This window comes from Helobdella robusta, assembly GCF_000326865.2.
Source record: "Helobdella robusta unplaced genomic scaffold HELROscaffold_88, whole genome shotgun sequence".
Classification (NCBI taxonomy): Eukaryota; Metazoa; Annelida; class Clitellata; order Rhynchobdellida; family Glossiphoniidae; genus Helobdella; species Helobdella robusta.
This window is the reverse complement of record NW_008705503.1, coordinates 108,643-125,835: the sequence shown is the minus strand read 5'-3', so window position 1 is coordinate 125,835 and position 17,193 is coordinate 108,643. Positions and strand designations below refer to the sequence as shown.

Below are 17,193 nucleotides of genomic sequence, written 5' to 3'. Positions count from 1 at the left end.
TGACACCTCACTTCCACCCGGCGCTTAACCACAACGAAAACAAAGAAGTAATAAAAACTAGCATGGTAAATAGTGACAAAGTATCCGTTGTTTACCAAATGATTCGCAATTTTTTTCAATTCCACTTCACGTTTTTCGGTTGATGATGAGTGGGTGAAGGCGCGGTTGACGAATGCTCTTGTACTGATCTTTAATTGCTCAGTGCATTCTATCGAGGCAAATGCCTTTATTTGTAGTTTTTACTTAGACTTCAGTTTCGATGCTATTTTCATTGCTGGTGACGAGGACATCAAGAAAAGTTGGCATTTATCATTCTTATGCTCAGTGGTGAAGTTTACTTTGGATTTGTTGAGAACAATGAGTAGTTCATTAATTTTATTAGGATCTTCATAGTATATGGAGATGTCATCAACGTATCTTGCATATATATGAGGTTTGAGTTGGGTGTAATCTTGAAAAAATGATTTTTCGAGATGACCAATACCACGCAAAATTATTTAAATGCTGTCTAGATACTGTTATTGTATTAAGTATTTTAAATACCTCTTAAATACTTAACACTACCTCGAATATGCAAAAAAGGGTGTTTATAGTTCAATCCTAGTAAGCCAAACAATGGCTTCATTAAAGCACTGAGTTTCACCGGACAAAAAGCAATTTCTATATTCAGATTAACACAAATAATTTTAAAATACATAATTCGATTTAATTACATTACATTGTTTGAATTATAAGAAGTCAAATAACTATTTTATATAGCTTGTTTTTTAAAACCCATGTAATTTCATAAGTAAGCCAATGAAATCCAAGGAAGTCAAATAGTCCGACCCTCCCTGAAATTTTTTTTTAGTTTTAAATTTCTCAGTTTGGTTTCGTAAAATATTTTGTTCACTTGTGCTTCGAATTATTAAGCCGCTTTTAATTTGTCAACTCTTTTCACGACTTTAATTTCAATGTTAGAGTAAGTTTTAGCAATAATTGTAGATGGTCGTTTTGTGGCGTGACGGCCTAACTAGTGCCAGTGGTTAAGTTTTTGCCTTCCTTACTTGACCTGGGTGGTCTGTTGTTGTTGTTAAACATTGACTGGCTTCGATTCGATTATATGACAAAAAGATGCCCCACTATCACATACTTCTTGAGTGATGCGTCCCTTAGCACGTTGTTGAACCTAGGAAAAGTGTAATGTAATAGAATAGTATAGTTATAAGTATAGTATAGATATAGAATAGAATAGACCTTTAAGCTTTAACTTTATTAAATTAAACCTTTGTATTTGTCAGTGACTATTACCGTCATACTCTTGTCTGGGTCAGCTTGATTTTATTTTTTTGATATTTTTTTAATTCATAAATTTTAAACAAATGTGTAATTTTGAATTGTGTTGTGATGTTCTATTTCTGAGGGTTGATGGAGTGGAATGACTCATGGATGGATAGATAAGAAAATAAATTATTTTTTAATGTGAGATGAATATTTACTTACAGTAACAAAAAATAAAAGAAAAAAAGGTTGCAGGAAATGGCATTCAGTTACTACTGCCTTTCACTGGCTACGTGTGTCTCCTTCCTTGGTTTTTATAAATACATCAGCCCACTTATATCTTCTTTGTACTTCCCACAGTATCTTAACTTGCCCAAGCCAAAACAAGTTGAATGGTGCAGCAGGTGATTATTCTGTTATTCATCAGTTGGGAATATTTATTCAATATTCTGATGTAAATTTAAAAATAAAGTAAAGTAAATCATATTAAAATTTTAAATTTAGTAGACATTTTATATAGTATAGTAGATGGTAGAATGCTTTTATTATAATTAAAAGTATTAGCTGCAAAAAAAATTAGAGAAATATTATTAATTATTTATTTGAGAATAAGTTCATTTAAATAAATTTCATTGTACAAAATGAATATGTGTGTGTATGTTATCATTCAGTAGACTTATCAAATGAAGGTTCAAAAACTTTAATGGAAGCTTATATTATTCTTATAATTATATTAATTTTTTATGATTTGTTATTATTAATATAATTATTATTATTAATATAATTATTGTTTTGATTACTATTATTACTATTTTGGTCATAATTATATATAATTAGGATCAATTCTTCACTGCATGCATTCCTGGTTAGTATGTTCTGCCTGTACTGTTTGATATACGAGGATGAGATAAGTAGGAATCCAATTTGGTTTGTTTGCTTCCAGTTCATTGTTATATCATTATAAACATCAAAGTTTTTTGATAAATGGTTTTTACATAGCTTGTGTTTTCTAATAATAAATATGGAAGTGAAACTTAAAACTCGAATAAATTATTTTCCCGATGACCACATATCAGGGGTGAGTCGCATATGGTCAGAGTGTCGTGTGCGATTGTTGTTGGTTACATGATTTCAGGTTTCTTTACATTTACAAATAATGATAAAAGTAATAACATTTCAACTTATTCTTGCCACACTAACACACCTATGCATGGTAGCAGTAAAATTTTGCATCTAATTTCATTTTTCTGGCCCCACACACCAGATGGCATCGTCATCCTCCTACACTACAAGGACATAGGGGAGATATTCTTCTTGTTTCATCATGTCGCTTCCATCTATGCTTTCTGCTTTGCCATGGTGACATCTTCATGTTTTTAGATTTATTATTATTATTATAATAAATAAATAATTATTTTTTGGTAGATTTGTCATAATACTAGAAAAAGATTTTGTTTTTTTTTTAACTATGATGATTACAAATGTTATTAAACAAATGTTATTAAATATTTAATTATTGTTTTACATTAACTTTTTTCTTAATTAATTAGGTAATTAATTAATTAATCAATTAATTAAATATAGGTAGATAATCTTTCTACAACAGTTTATTCAATTTCAGACATTTGGAGCACTACTCTGGTTTGCAAATGTCAGATTAATAGCTGAGTTTTCGACGCCATTTGTCAACAAGAGGTGGGCAGTCATCATTTTTATTTCAAATATTTGTAAATTGATGTGAATTAATACCAAATTAATATTCATTTGTGTGTGTGTTTGTTTGTTTGTGTGTGCATGCATATGCACATAAATAGGAACAAACACACACACAAACAAGCAAACACTAACAAACAAACACACAAACAAATGCAGATGGTTCCTGGACACATTGAGGTACAAGAAATCATCAGCGGCATTTCTAATGAATGGGTTCTCTATGACTGTCATGTTCTTCTCTGTGAGAGTCATCAGCATTCCTTTCTACTGGGTCAAGGTCAATAATAATTAATTTCTGATTAATATTCATAATCGTGATAATTAATATTCATGATTGATGTAATTGAAGGTGTACAGCACATACGGTTCTGAGCAGAGCCACCAGTTGGGAAATATTTGGTACGTCCTGATATCATCTTGCATTATCCTCGACACCATCAACCTCTACTGGTTCCACAAAATCTTGCAGGGAACGTTGAAGTTGTTCCGGGTCGGGGGGCCCAACAACGACCAGCACGCTCAGCACGGTGGCTCTCATGGCAACGAGGGGGTGGTGACAAAATGGCGGCAAATGTGCGGCGTCGTGAATGGTCACGTGCGGTCGTATTCGTGGTCTCCTACGAGTTTCCATATGGACAAGTTGATGATGATGATGTCACCGTCCGATGCCAGTTCAGGCGTGCATAATCGGGGCAGAGTAATTAATAATAATGCTAATAACAACAACAATGAAAGTAATAGTAATGATAATGATCCTAGATGTTTTTATAATTATAAAGCTAGCGGGACGAAGAACACAAGACCTTCAATCCCAGCCTGGCCTATACAAAGGACTCTGTGATGACGATTATGATTATGATGATGATTATTGTGATAATGATTATGACGGTAATCATGATGATGATGATGAAGTTTTTCTCTAGTCAATGCAAGTCTGTCCGATCGATCATATCTATATGTTATTTGGTGGTTGGAGCCCAAATATGTAATTGTTTTTTCCCTAGGATTTAGAAACATGACAGTCCATCTCATTCTACTTTTTTAAAAATTTGAAGTTTGAAGATCTTTAGTGGTCTGTACGCTCTAATTCGAAAGTTGTTGCAATTCTGTTAAGTATAATATAGGCATGATAGGAAAAATTGTGTTGCTTTCTCAATTTATAGAACAGTTAAAACAGAAAGTCACTGTAAAATTAAAAAGTTGGCCTATAAAAGAAAAGTTAGTCGCCATAATTGAATCATCATAATTTGTGAAATGTCGATGAAGATCATTTAATATCTGATGGCATTTTTGATCACCATCATTACGACGTTGGTGATCACCGTCGTCATAACATAAACATAACATAAAGATTTGTATATGGGTCAAAGAAGGTTGAGTCTGCGACTGGACCATTACGTTGATTATGATGACCTGAAGTTTATTTCAAGTTATCTTCTTGAAGCAACATAAAAGGTGTACTACATTACACGAGGCCCTACTCCAAATCAATATATTTCAATTTCTGAACTCCTTCGTTCATTAGTAAGCCATACTAGCCTGATAAAGAAATTATAATCGGTAACATGGAATCATGATAATGTTACAACAATCATAACGTTATTGGTTTCTAGGTATTTAAATTCATATGTTATGTTTAAAATAAAATGTTGAAACTTTTTAAGCTGCTATGTTCGATAGGCAATCTTAGATGTCTTCCGGTTTTCGTTACATCGGTTCATCGTTCACGCGTGTTGTACTCGCACCAGGGAGAGTACAATTAGGGGGGTCTGATCGTAGATAGCGATTAGTTTGGAGATTTTTTTGAGTGAGTAAAACCGAAAATGTCAAAGATGTAAATTTTGCATGTTCTATCCTGCGCCGATTGGGGGATTATTTAATTATTTCTTTTGTATCTATCTGCCAGTGTGTGGGGAAATGTGACATCCCATGTCAATGCGTGGCCCGCCATCACCAGGCCCGACGTTTATATCCTTCTTTACTAAGTTCACAGGTTTTTTGACCGCTGGGGTGTTGCCTTTCTGAAACAACCTTAAAACGGGGTTGTTTTCATGTCGGAAAATAAATAGCAGAGTAAGAATGTTCAATTATAATGAGCCTGGAAGAAAAACGAATAAAAAAGTGGAGTCGTTGGACTTGATAGAATTTGTTTTAAAAGATTTTTGGGATGATGATTAAATGAATTTAATCGAAAATGAATTAGTTGTTGAAATATGAACATCAAAAATATGTGCGGCGGATGTAAATCTATTTTATAATTCCAAGTATTTAAGCTATGCATCTGCTTTATTATTGTTGTTAAGAAACTTAAATCATTTTAAGCTTTGTCAAATTCTTTCGTCTGTACATTAGTTCATTCAGTCTGCTATTTACTCATTTATAAATTTGTTCAATCAGTTATTCATTTGTTTGCTTATATTGAAATTCATTCACTCGTTCGGTCGTTCATTCATCCATTTGCTTCGAAAATTATAGTGTGGCGTTGCAACAGATTCAAATGCCATCAAATGTATATAGGTCAAAAAACGTGTGTTGCCAATGTAGTTGCTGTCGTTGTTAATTTTGTTGTTGTTGATCTCATTGTCGTTGTAGTTGTTGTAAAGGGGAGGAATGTTATTGGTCTATTGCGCATATACACTAGCACATATTTTAGCGTTTTCTAAAATGTAAAGAGTTCGCCTTGCAAGCGGTCCAGTTCGCAGATTTAAAGATAATCTGAAAGAAAACCTAGAAAAAGTCGGACTGGATTCTAAAACCTTGGGTGTCGTTGCGCTCGAGCGTTCACAGTGGAAGACACGCTCACAAGCGGCAGTTTCCGCCTTTGAGGAGGCGCGCATTGCAGCTCTAGTTGGAAAAAGAGGACGGCGTAAGCAGGTGGCCCGGGATGGTAACAGCACAGGGGTGTGGGTTTGCGGATCCTGTGGTCGTCGATGTTCATCAAGAATAGGCTTGTTCTCGCATCAAAGGACTCATCAATGACACAATTCGTCGAACGCGACGATGTATTCCATTGTAAAGGGGAGGAATATTATTGGTCTATTACACATATACACTCACATGTGTTTTAGCGTTTTCTAAAATGTAAAGTGTTATAGGTATAGTTGTATGCGTGTTTGCATATGCATAAAACAACACCCAGTGCATGTATGTACGTACGTACGTACGTACGTATGTATGTATGCATGTATGAAAACACTATGAAGGTGATTCATCAAATCTTCTTGCTAAAACTATTTCGTTAAGTCAAAAGAATAGATAGATGTGCGTGTGTCTGTGTGCGTGTGTGTGCTTGTGTGTATCTCATCATTTATTCAATTTGTTTATTTCTATTTTGACTTCATTCGTTTAATAATAAAAATTCTTATCTTCATAATCATCATTCACGCCGTCATAAACGTCTTCTTCTTCTTCTTCATTGACTACTCAACATCATCATCATCATCATCAGCAGCAGCAGCATTGTTAAACTTTTTTTTATACACGGGCATACGATGGCTGGCATATAAATGTGAATGTTTGAAAGTGTTGTGCGAATGCACTGCATGCATGTCTACGTGTTTAAATATATTTATTGATACATGTAAATAGGTATGTATGTATTTGTGTTTATGTATATTTGTAGGTATGTGCATGCATACAAACAAACATACATGCATGCAGGCATGTATGTATGTTTGTTTGGTGTAGGGGAACTATGAGACACAACTAACATGCAACCAACGTCATATGCACGCTCAAACTGCCAGTTTTCTCGTTGGCTTATTCATTCTACTTATTAATTCATACACGTTCACACACATATACACATATGTTAAATAATATTTAGGACAAGTATATATATACAAATGTAGTATATATATATACAAATGTAGTATATATATAAATGTATTATATATATATATATATATGTTCAAATTTTCTAAATATGTATATATATATATATATATATAACACATCATAAATAGTAATAATAAACACACACATTGCCTATTTAAATCAGAATAATATGTACATAAATTTATGAATGAACATCAACAACAACATTGTACAACTTGTACTTTTAAAGAAGCAGCAACAATGCCCGCAACATTGGAAAATGTCATAACTCCGACAACTATGACATCAACAACAATAACGGCAACAACAACATCAACAACAACAACAAGAACACAAGCTCTCCCAAACATTCCTCCACCATGCTATAATCTCCCTCCCTTGCCAGCCCGTCATCATCATCATCATCATCCATCATCTGCATATCATCACAAAACACTTTTATTAACGTCATCAACGTTAAATCAAACATCAACATTATCACTATCACCACCACAAACATCAACATTATCATTATCACCACCACCAACAACAACACCAATAAAATATTATTCGCACCCCGATCTCCACGCGGAAACAAACACTCTACGTAATGACAACAACATCAACAACAATATCAACAACATCAACAACATCAACAACCACATCAACAACAACATCTACAACAGTAACAACAACAACAGATGCATCATCACCGACAATGACATCAACAGCAGCAACTCTGAACAACGGAACATGAGAAGATCGAAGAGTAATTACGTACAGTCAGGTTATTCAACTGAAAAGTGCCATCGTAGGAAGGCCAGCCTCGGAACGAAAGACTTCCTAAGCACATTCCCAAACCTGGTGTCGGATAATTTTGAGATCAGGTCCAAAACATCCTGATATATATATTACTATTATTTTAAACTCTAAAGCTTATTTCTATTTATATAAATATATCATGATTTCTGTTTATTTCGAAAAATTAAACTCGTCAATTTTCATTAAGTTTCATTGCATCGAATCCGATTTTTATCTGATGTAATCATTTTTATCAGGTTGTGTGTGTGGTGTGTGTATGTATGCTGTTTTTGACAACTCTGAAATTTAATTAAGAGAGAAATGTGAAGAAAATAGAGATCTGATGAGATTTAATAGAATATCGAGTGCTAACGATCTGCCAACATTTTGATTCTCCGCCAATCCTTAGCTTGTTTAGAAAATTTTCATTTCAATGATATTAAATTGATAAAAAAAGAATTAAAAAAATTTGAAGAATGGTTTGCTAGCAATAAACTCATCAAATAATTTTTTACTCTCAATCAATATTTACGTTCTAATTTTTGCATAATTTATTGCCTTCATACTTTTCAAATTTCTTAAATTTTTCGCATATTATAAGATCTTTAGATACAAGGCAAAGTCATACTTTCATATTAATCCTTCAAGGTTAAATTTAATTAAAAACAGCGTATCTCATATTGCTCCAATGCTATGGGACAGTGTTATTCCCGTCAGTATAAGTATAACAAACATTAACACCTTTATATTTAAAAAAAGCCTTAAAAAGTTTACTGCCGATTTTAAACCTCGCTGAAACTTTAGAATCGTAGCTGACTAGCCATCCAACCAGGTATTAGGGAAATCTATATCAATTTAATCAAATATTGTGCACCTTAGTTATTTCGTCAATTCGTTCATTTTATTATTCAATTTAATATTTTGGTCAAAGAATATTCTTACAAGCGGACAATAATTATGTTTCTTAGGTATTTTGTTCAATTCATTTACTCAATTTATTATTTTAGTTCAAGAATATTTTGACAAGCGGACAACAATTCCTGAATTTAGTTAGGGTGGCCCACCCACAAGATCTTTTTTCTTTTTTTTTTGCTTCCCCGTAGAAATAAATATAAATATATTTAGAAAATTAAGTAACGCTGAAAATGCTGAAACTTTCCTAAACAACAGTATACCTGATAGTCTGAATTCTTTATATATATATATATATATATATATATATATATATATATATATAAATCCAAATTTATATGGAAATATAAAAACGCATAAAAAGAATCATCCCATCCGACCAATTATTAGCCAAATTACAACTGTCACCTACCCTGTTGCAAAATTCTTGAACAAAATTTTAACCCTATATATTCCAAACAATTACACACTACAATCTTCCCGTGAGTTTATTAATCTCCTCAGCATTAATAAACCATCCAAATTTATTGCCTCTCTGGATGTTGAATCATTATTCACAAATGTACCAATTCATGATACAATCGACATAATTATCAACACCGTTTACCACTCAGATATGGTTCCATTGAACATACCGAAAGCACAACTGAAGTCCCTTCTTCAAATTTGCACTACTGAAGCACCATTCCACAGCCCCACAGGCAAACTTTACAAGCAAATCGATGGTGTCGCTAAGGGTTCCCCCCTTGGCGTCCTATTTGCCAGTTTTTACCTAGGACAGCTGGAGAATGAAAAATTCAAAAACAATGCAAATTTAAAACCAAATATCTACGCCAGATACGTGGATGATATCTTTGTCTCCTATAACGATCCTGAACAAATCACCCAACTTTTTGGTACCTTAAACTAATCAAAACTTAGATTTACCATTGAAAGTGAAAAGGAACAACGTTTACCTTTCCTCGATGTGTTGGTTACCCGTGGCAAAGAACGATTCGAAACCGCGGTTTATGTCAAAGAAACGAATACAGGAATTTGTTTGAATAGACAAAGTGAATGCACTGAACAATTTAAAGACAGCACAATAAAATCATTTGTGAACCGGGCATTCACACACTCTACCGATATTGAAAATCGCGACGCTGAATTAAAGAGAATCCCTAACCTGCTTGTAAACAATGGATATAAGACTTACTCTATTGAAAAGATTGTTAAAGGCAAATTACTACACAGCAATAACCTTCCTAGTACCAACAATCAAGATAACAACATCTTGTATTACAGAAATCACATGTCAACCGCATACAAGGTAGATGAAGCTATTCTTAAACATATCATCAATAAAAATGTCACACCAACCAACCCAAATAGTAAAGTTAAACTCCGAATTTATTACAACAATAAAAAGACGTCTCACCTAATACTGAAAAACAACTGCAGTCCTAGAGATAACTCTGAGTTAAAGCGTAATCACGTAATATATGAATTTAATTGCCCCTTTGACGGCTATGCACGTCAACATGACTACATGACTCATATATCGGGATTACTACTACCTCACTGACTAGAAGGCTTACGATGCATAAACAGAGTGGTGCTATCAAATCTCATTTGGACTCAACACACTCAATCACAGTTAGCCGTGAAATCCTCGACAGCAACACCAAAGTAATATACCAGAACAGCAACTACACGCATCTTAAAATTGCAGAAGCAGTCCTAATTGACAACAATAAACCAAAAATAAATATACAACAAAAAATGACAACCTCACTTCCAACCCGGCGCTTAACGAACAACGAAAACAAAGAAGTAATAAAAACTAGCATGGTAAATAGTGACAAAGAAGAATATGATGCTATCGATGAAGAAAAGGAGACCAAAGAAGATGACCAGCCAATTAAGAAACCTGACACCTAATTCGCATCAAAGTTCAATTTTACAACACCAAAGTTAATTTTTACAACGTCAAAGTTAATCTTGACAAAGTCAATATTTCCCTATATATACAGCAAGGAGCACTGACGATGATTCATTCGGAATCGAAATATGGCCTTATTTGCAGCATGAATTCGAAAAATAAGTTTATTTTGAATTTTAATAAACTAAACGTTCACCAAAAAACTTTAGTGAGAAAAATCGAAAAAACGAACTACAAACATATTAACGCCAAACATTCGGTAGAATTTATAGAATATTGTAAAAATTATGGTCTATTACCAACACACACACATATATATATATATATATATATATATATATATATATATATATATATATATTTGGTCTATTATTAACATATATATATATATATATATATATATATATATTAAAATTTTTATATTTTAAAATAAAAATTTCACGGTGTTAGAGAGAACGCTAGAAAGTAAATATGTTAATCATTAGAGTGCCACTTGTACATCACTGAGCATCTGTTTGTATTCATGTTCAGTAAACAACTAACTTTGGTTTTTGGCTGCAATTAATGATTTTGATGTAAAGTCGAAACGATAGTTTTAAAAATTCAATGAATGTAAATAGCACCATAAATCTTGTGCTTAGCACAGAAAGAGAGGAAAATGATTATTATGATATAGTCGGATGCAACGAACTTTCATCGGTCGGTCAAATTTAAAAAAATTTTAATTTGCACCACACTCTGACAGCGCACTACTTACAGCCATATGACATCTTCATCTCATTTTTGTAGTTTTCCAGCTCGTTGCCAATTTATGTACCGTTAAAATAATACTTGTTAATTAATTGGCGTACATTCGAGTGAATGTGACAGGTGGAGATTTCCATGCGTTTGAACATGGTATTTAAAACATGTGGGCATGGCACCTTAACCGCCTTGCCGTCGAAAACGTACCATTTAAAAGTGTTATTAAAAAATATTTTTTGATCAAACGTCAGATATTCATTGAATTGACTGGAATTAATTAATTGTAATTGTCAAAAAAAGCAATCACAAATTTTAACAAAAATTTCAGACGAGAAAATCTAATAGTAAAAAGGGATGTAGAGGATCATATCCGTTATATGCATATTTATACAAAAACAAGAAGCATTACATCGTCATGGTACCAGTCTTCTCGTTAACCTGGAATCATTAAGTCTTTTCGTTGAACTAATTCTAAACATAGTTGCACCAACGATCTTATTTATTATCAAAGTAGATCTATATGACACACACACGCGCGCACACACATATGTATATAATTATTGAAAAGCTCAACCGTAAACTTTCAAAAGCTAAAAATTCGGTAAATTTTTTCAGATATACAAATACATACATATATTATATATATATGTATATATATTTATTTATATATATATAATTTTGTTATTTTTTAATTTTTATAAAAACATAATGTATAAAATCATACATATATAATAAATTGTACATGGGTAGTTTTATTTTAAACCAAAGTTTGAAATAAGTAAATAACCTGATGAACTTGGGAATCGTGGTATATTATGATTATGGGAGAATTATTGTTGTTACTATGAAATCCCTTAATGGTATTGATTTTTTATAAAATTGAAATTCTTCAGAAGGAACAAATACAAACTGAATACAGAAAGAAAGCAAAAGAATTGCACCCAGATAAAAACCTTACATCAACTAGTTAAGTGAGATTGTTCATGTGCTTCTGTACATTTTTACTAGAGATTAATTTGCAAATTACCTACACTTTACAAATTAAATTACAGTTTGCTTCAAAATTTTCCCAATAAAATAGGAAGAATAAATTATACAAATCATGTAGCCGAAAGTTTAGCGGCCTGTCGCTACACCTCAATGCCTTTAATCTAACCAACATATACATTTCCACTCAACAATAACATCAAATCATTAATTGTATTTAACCATCCTATTTTAACAAATACCATACAAATTAGGTGACAAAAGCTTCAAGGAACTTTTGAAAGCTAAAGAGACGCTTTGTGATGCTGAGAAGAGATTGACGTATGACAACTGGAGGAAGAGTGGTCTGAAGATACCGTTTGAAGTTTGGAAAGCCATGAATGAAAACAGGATGAACATTTCTCCTGTTAGTGTTTAAAAAATATTTACTACAATGAACAAACATAAATGATTAAGAACGATAAATTAAGCTAAAACAAAGTTTTTATTCCAGAATAGCCGAACAGCTGTTATATGATAAATAAAATTTCAAGCAAACAAATTTTTAAAATAAAATAACATTTGCAAGTCAATGCATTGGAGAATGGAGCCAGCCAAACAAGCAATGCTGACATACAACGATCAGATGGACGCGCAGGCTTCTGCTACCTGCATTTGGGAAGGCAGTTAGTGTCCGTTAAATCTTTGAACATAATACCGCGTAGTTGAAGCACACGTATGAACAACTCGAATGCGACCTAGTATTTATATTACGTACATATTCTAACTTTCATTTCATCCAGACAGATATTCAACAGGCGAGCTGTTAAAGAAATTCAGAAACAGAGAAATATAAATATTTTCATGTTGAAAAATACGATCTGCTGTTTAAAGTTTGAAAACAATGCAAAAGTTGTGGAATGTTGTTCAGATAATTTCGTAATAAAAGATCTCCGTGATCAAACATTGTAACTCAATTTTTAGTTATTCAGATAAACATCTAGTTAAACAATTTTGTGTTCTAATAAATCTTTAAATGATAGAATGGTTTTTTTTATTCCAAATATGAATTTTGAAAATAATCAACCGGAGATAATTCAACGAACAAAATGACTACAAAATTATCGAACATAATTTTCAAAGAAAATAATAAATTATTTAGTAAAGATGAAATAAAATTTTTACAAGAATATCATCAATATTTAGTTATTGCTAATAAATGGCTTGGAGTCATTACTCTTCAGATATCGCTAGTGAAATAATATTTCTTACTTTCAGATGAAGCAGTTAAGAAAACAGTTTACTAGGAAAACCATGGTAAATAAACACGATAGTATTCGCCGGATAACAAATCAATCATTTGAAGATTTAATGTAATGCGATGTAGTGATGCAGATGACCCACTTATTTTACCAATTAAATGCCATTCGACCGTAACATTTGGATAGAAAGGACTGCAACTGGTAGGTGCACAAAACTTGTGTCGTCATCACGATATAAATGACCATTGACCAAACTAAGAATGACACAAAATAGCATATATACGTATACTTGTAACCATGAAATGTAACAATGCAACAGCAAAATATTAAAAAAAGTTTGTAATCATAAACAGCCAAATAACCGCCAACAGATTGCCCAGCACAGAGAAAGAGCGGACGAGACAGTCGGACTTTTTTACTGGCGCCAACAACTCCAAACTTCTTTTGATAGGTCAACATTGAAAAGCGCTACATAAACATTCATAACGATAATATATCATATCGCAAAAAACGTATGTATTCTTTTTTCAGTAATAAAAACATCTTATAAAAGTGATGAGTTAAAATTTTTACCTATACATCGGAACAGATTAAGTTTTCGATTCAATCCCACATCATCACAAATCTCCATTATCTACCATTTATTGAGAATTAAAGGACAGTTTGATCATCAAAATAACCAAGATCCGCCAAGATCTGCATCTTTTATTCTAATTTCTTCGAAAATTACTTATCTTCCTTTTTAAACAAATGACGACTTCCTCTGTTTATAAAAATTACTAATTATTCAATTCTAACAACCGTTGTAACATTTTTTTTCTAAAAAGCAGTATCTCATTAAATTACTAAATAAACCATACCAAAATAATTAACAAAGGTTTCAAATAATTTTTATATATTTTATTAAATTTTATTTTATTGAAAAATATTTGCAAGGCTTGTTCAAACTCGAACAAACACTTAACCATACAGATCTACAAACAATTTCGAGATTTTAGTAAAGAAAAAAAACGCATTGGTTGTTTTTATTTGAATTCAATCAAAAATAACGTGACGGTTAATTAAAATTTTAAAAAAGTCAATTTTTTTAAAAATTCGTATTTTAAACAAACAAATAACAAAATATCAACCGATAAATAATAATTATTATCCATTATTATTATTATTATTATTATTATTATTATTATTATTATTATTATTATTATTATTATTATTATTATTATTATTATACACACTCCATAGTAGTTTTCGGAGAATGATTCACGTAACAATAACATTTAGTCAGAACAGTTCACAGCATGTCATAATGACTAAATCAACATACCAAACAGAAATTATTTATACATGCATATATACAAAGTAAATCAAGAATTATCCAAAAATTATATAACCAAATTTAAAAAAAAACTAGAAACCAGTCAACGTTTAATAAATAAATAAATAAATTATTAAAAAGATTGTTCAAAAAAGTAAAATTTAAGGCGACGACGAGAAAGAAATATAGTTTGTTTTGTTGGTGTGCTGTTGTGAAGCGAAAACAAACACATCACACAAAACTAGTAAAAAGTCGCAAGAATAATAGTCAGTCACCTACCTACAATTAAATTACTCTCAGGGCCCTAGCTTATAATCATTAACTCAACTCACTTACCTACAAATTTGTATTTCTACGTTTTAGAAATTTTACACGTTTCAGGTATTTTATTTAACATATTTTAGCGTTTTTATTTTACTTGAAACTTTTTAACTAATGTTAAGCCCTAGCCTACCTACGATTGTTCAACTCATCTCAATCCCTAACTTACCTATGAATTAATTTAAGTCCGGTAAAGAAAATAGAAAGTTGAAGAGAAACATAACAACGACACCGAATGAATGGATGTTGTGTATGTGTGTGTTGTATTGATGTATGTGCGTAAATGTGTGCGCGTGTACTCTCCAGACACTATTTATTGACATCTTCGAATTGTCATCGGAACGATCATCATGAGACCATCATCCGAAACGTGCTGACGCCCACCACAACCCGCCTCTTAGCATTCTGTAGACAAATTTTTTTATTAGCGTAGTAGTAAATGAATGTTAGAATCTGAAAAGCAAAAAATTTTAAAATGAAAATAATGGCAAAATAGTATTTTAAAATAACAAAGAGAGTAAAATGTAAAAAAAAACTTACCGTTGTCCATTCGACAAAGGCAAAATGTTGAATGCGGTCCGGTTCCTACGTTGTCCTCCAAAACTGGTGCAAGTCCCCCGAGAAACACAGCCGTGGAATGGAGAAAGATAAAGAGAAGATTCTCATCAGTAAGCTTAGCAGTGCCTGCATCTCAATTTGCTTAATAAAAATAATCCTATCTACCTATTCAATTACCTTATCTATATTAAATTGTTAATGGTACGATAGTCCAAATTCCCCCCTTCATTCTCCCTCCTTGCACAGAGGTTCACCGACAGCCAGGGCACCGGATAGAAAACCATTGCCGTGCGGATAGTAGACTATTGCCGTGCGGATAGTAAACCATTTGCCGTCCGGAAGCCGTGCGGGTAGTAGACTATGGCCAAGCCGCATAGTAAATCATTACAGTGCAGATAGTAAACCATTGCCGTCCGGATAGTAAACCATTGCCGGTTCACCACTGGCCACCAAGGCTTACCTCTGACAACAGACTTTGAAATTCAGAGTCTATCGGCTATTGTACCCTCAACTTACCTATTCAATACAATTAAGCCCTAGCTTACCTAAAATTACAAAACTCAAGAGCCCAATTCATTGGCCTTTCGGCACCCACCCCACCACCTACGTAATGCCTTGGGCTCCAACTTAGTAATAATAATATAAAACTTAAACCCTAAATCTATTAATGAGTATGTTACAACGTAGCCTTAACTTACCTATTCATTACATTATGGCCCTAGCTTACCTAAAATTACAAAACTCAAGAGCCCAATTCATTGGCCTTTCGGCACCCACCCCACCACCTACGTAATGCCTTGGGCTCCAACATAATAATTATAATGTAAAACTTATACTTAACCTACCTATCGATAGACTTACAGCGTTTTAATTTACATTACAAGATTGTTCCTAGAATTACATTATTGCCCTTAACTACCTATGAAATTAAATTACTCTCAACCTTAGTAATAATAAATTAGAATGTGTAATGAAAATAAAATTACTCTCAAATACTAACATATGTTTATGTATGTATCTGTGTGTGTGTGTGTGTGTGTAATACGCTGATGCGTGTAATGTGGGTGCAAGAAAAAAATAGAAACGATAAACTTACGTGCCTACCTATTCAAATACATTAGTGTTGGATGCTTCCTATATATCCTACCTACAATTAAAATTATGCCTATCTAACCTACCTATATGGCTACTTAATGTAATTGTGTGTGCGTGCGTGCGTGTGAGCATTCTTACTTAATATTAAATTACAGAGAAAAACAGAGAAAAGAGAATAAAACGTATCCCAGCCAGGCGTGTATTCTTTGCCACTGAATGAATGAACGTAGCCTGACATCTTCGCTGATGAACTCCTCTGGAAGCTTCAACCTGAATGAAATGAATAAAATGAAAAAATCTCATTTATTTAATTAATTTAAATGAAAATAGAGAAACGAGCCGCGGTGAAACCCGCCAGCCAGAAAAGCCAGCCAACTGGCAAAAAAAAAACCGCAAAGAAACCGTAAAACGAACCCCAGCAAGGCGTGCATTCTTTGCCACCGATTGAACGAACGTAGCGTGACATCACAACCATTCTGATCATCCACCATAATTCCTCTGGAAGT

General features: G+C 32.7%; 2 protein-coding genes across 2 annotated transcripts; both read left to right on the top strand.

The window, feature by feature from the left end:
- Positions 1 to 838: 838 nt before the first annotated feature.
- On the top strand, positions 839 to 4,635 carry HELRODRAFT_186205 (hypothetical protein). Its single transcript, XM_009032785.1, is given in 10 exon segments — positions 839 to 1,206; positions 1,244 to 1,308; positions 1,485 to 1,664; positions 2,098 to 2,187; positions 2,337 to 2,395; positions 2,525 to 2,619; positions 2,882 to 2,955; positions 3,133 to 3,253; positions 3,326 to 4,279; positions 4,292 to 4,635. 7 exon segments carry the CDS (start codon positions 1,519 to 1,521, stop codon positions 3,815 to 3,817), a joined length of 1,077 nt encoding a protein of 358 aa, XP_009031033.1. The 5' UTR covers positions 839 to 1,206; positions 1,244 to 1,308; positions 1,485 to 1,518; the 3' UTR covers positions 3,818 to 4,279; positions 4,292 to 4,635.
- A 6,442-nt stretch (positions 4,636 to 11,077) lies between these two features.
- On the top strand, positions 11,078 to 12,545 carry HELRODRAFT_137446 (hypothetical protein; the record flags this gene model as incomplete). Its single annotated transcript, XM_009032784.1, has 3 exons — positions 11,078 to 11,125; positions 12,064 to 12,136; positions 12,412 to 12,545. Coding segments are annotated over 3 exons (255 nt in total), but the record flags the coding sequence as incomplete, so codon positions are not given.
- Positions 12,546 to 17,193: the final 4,648 nt, after the last annotated feature.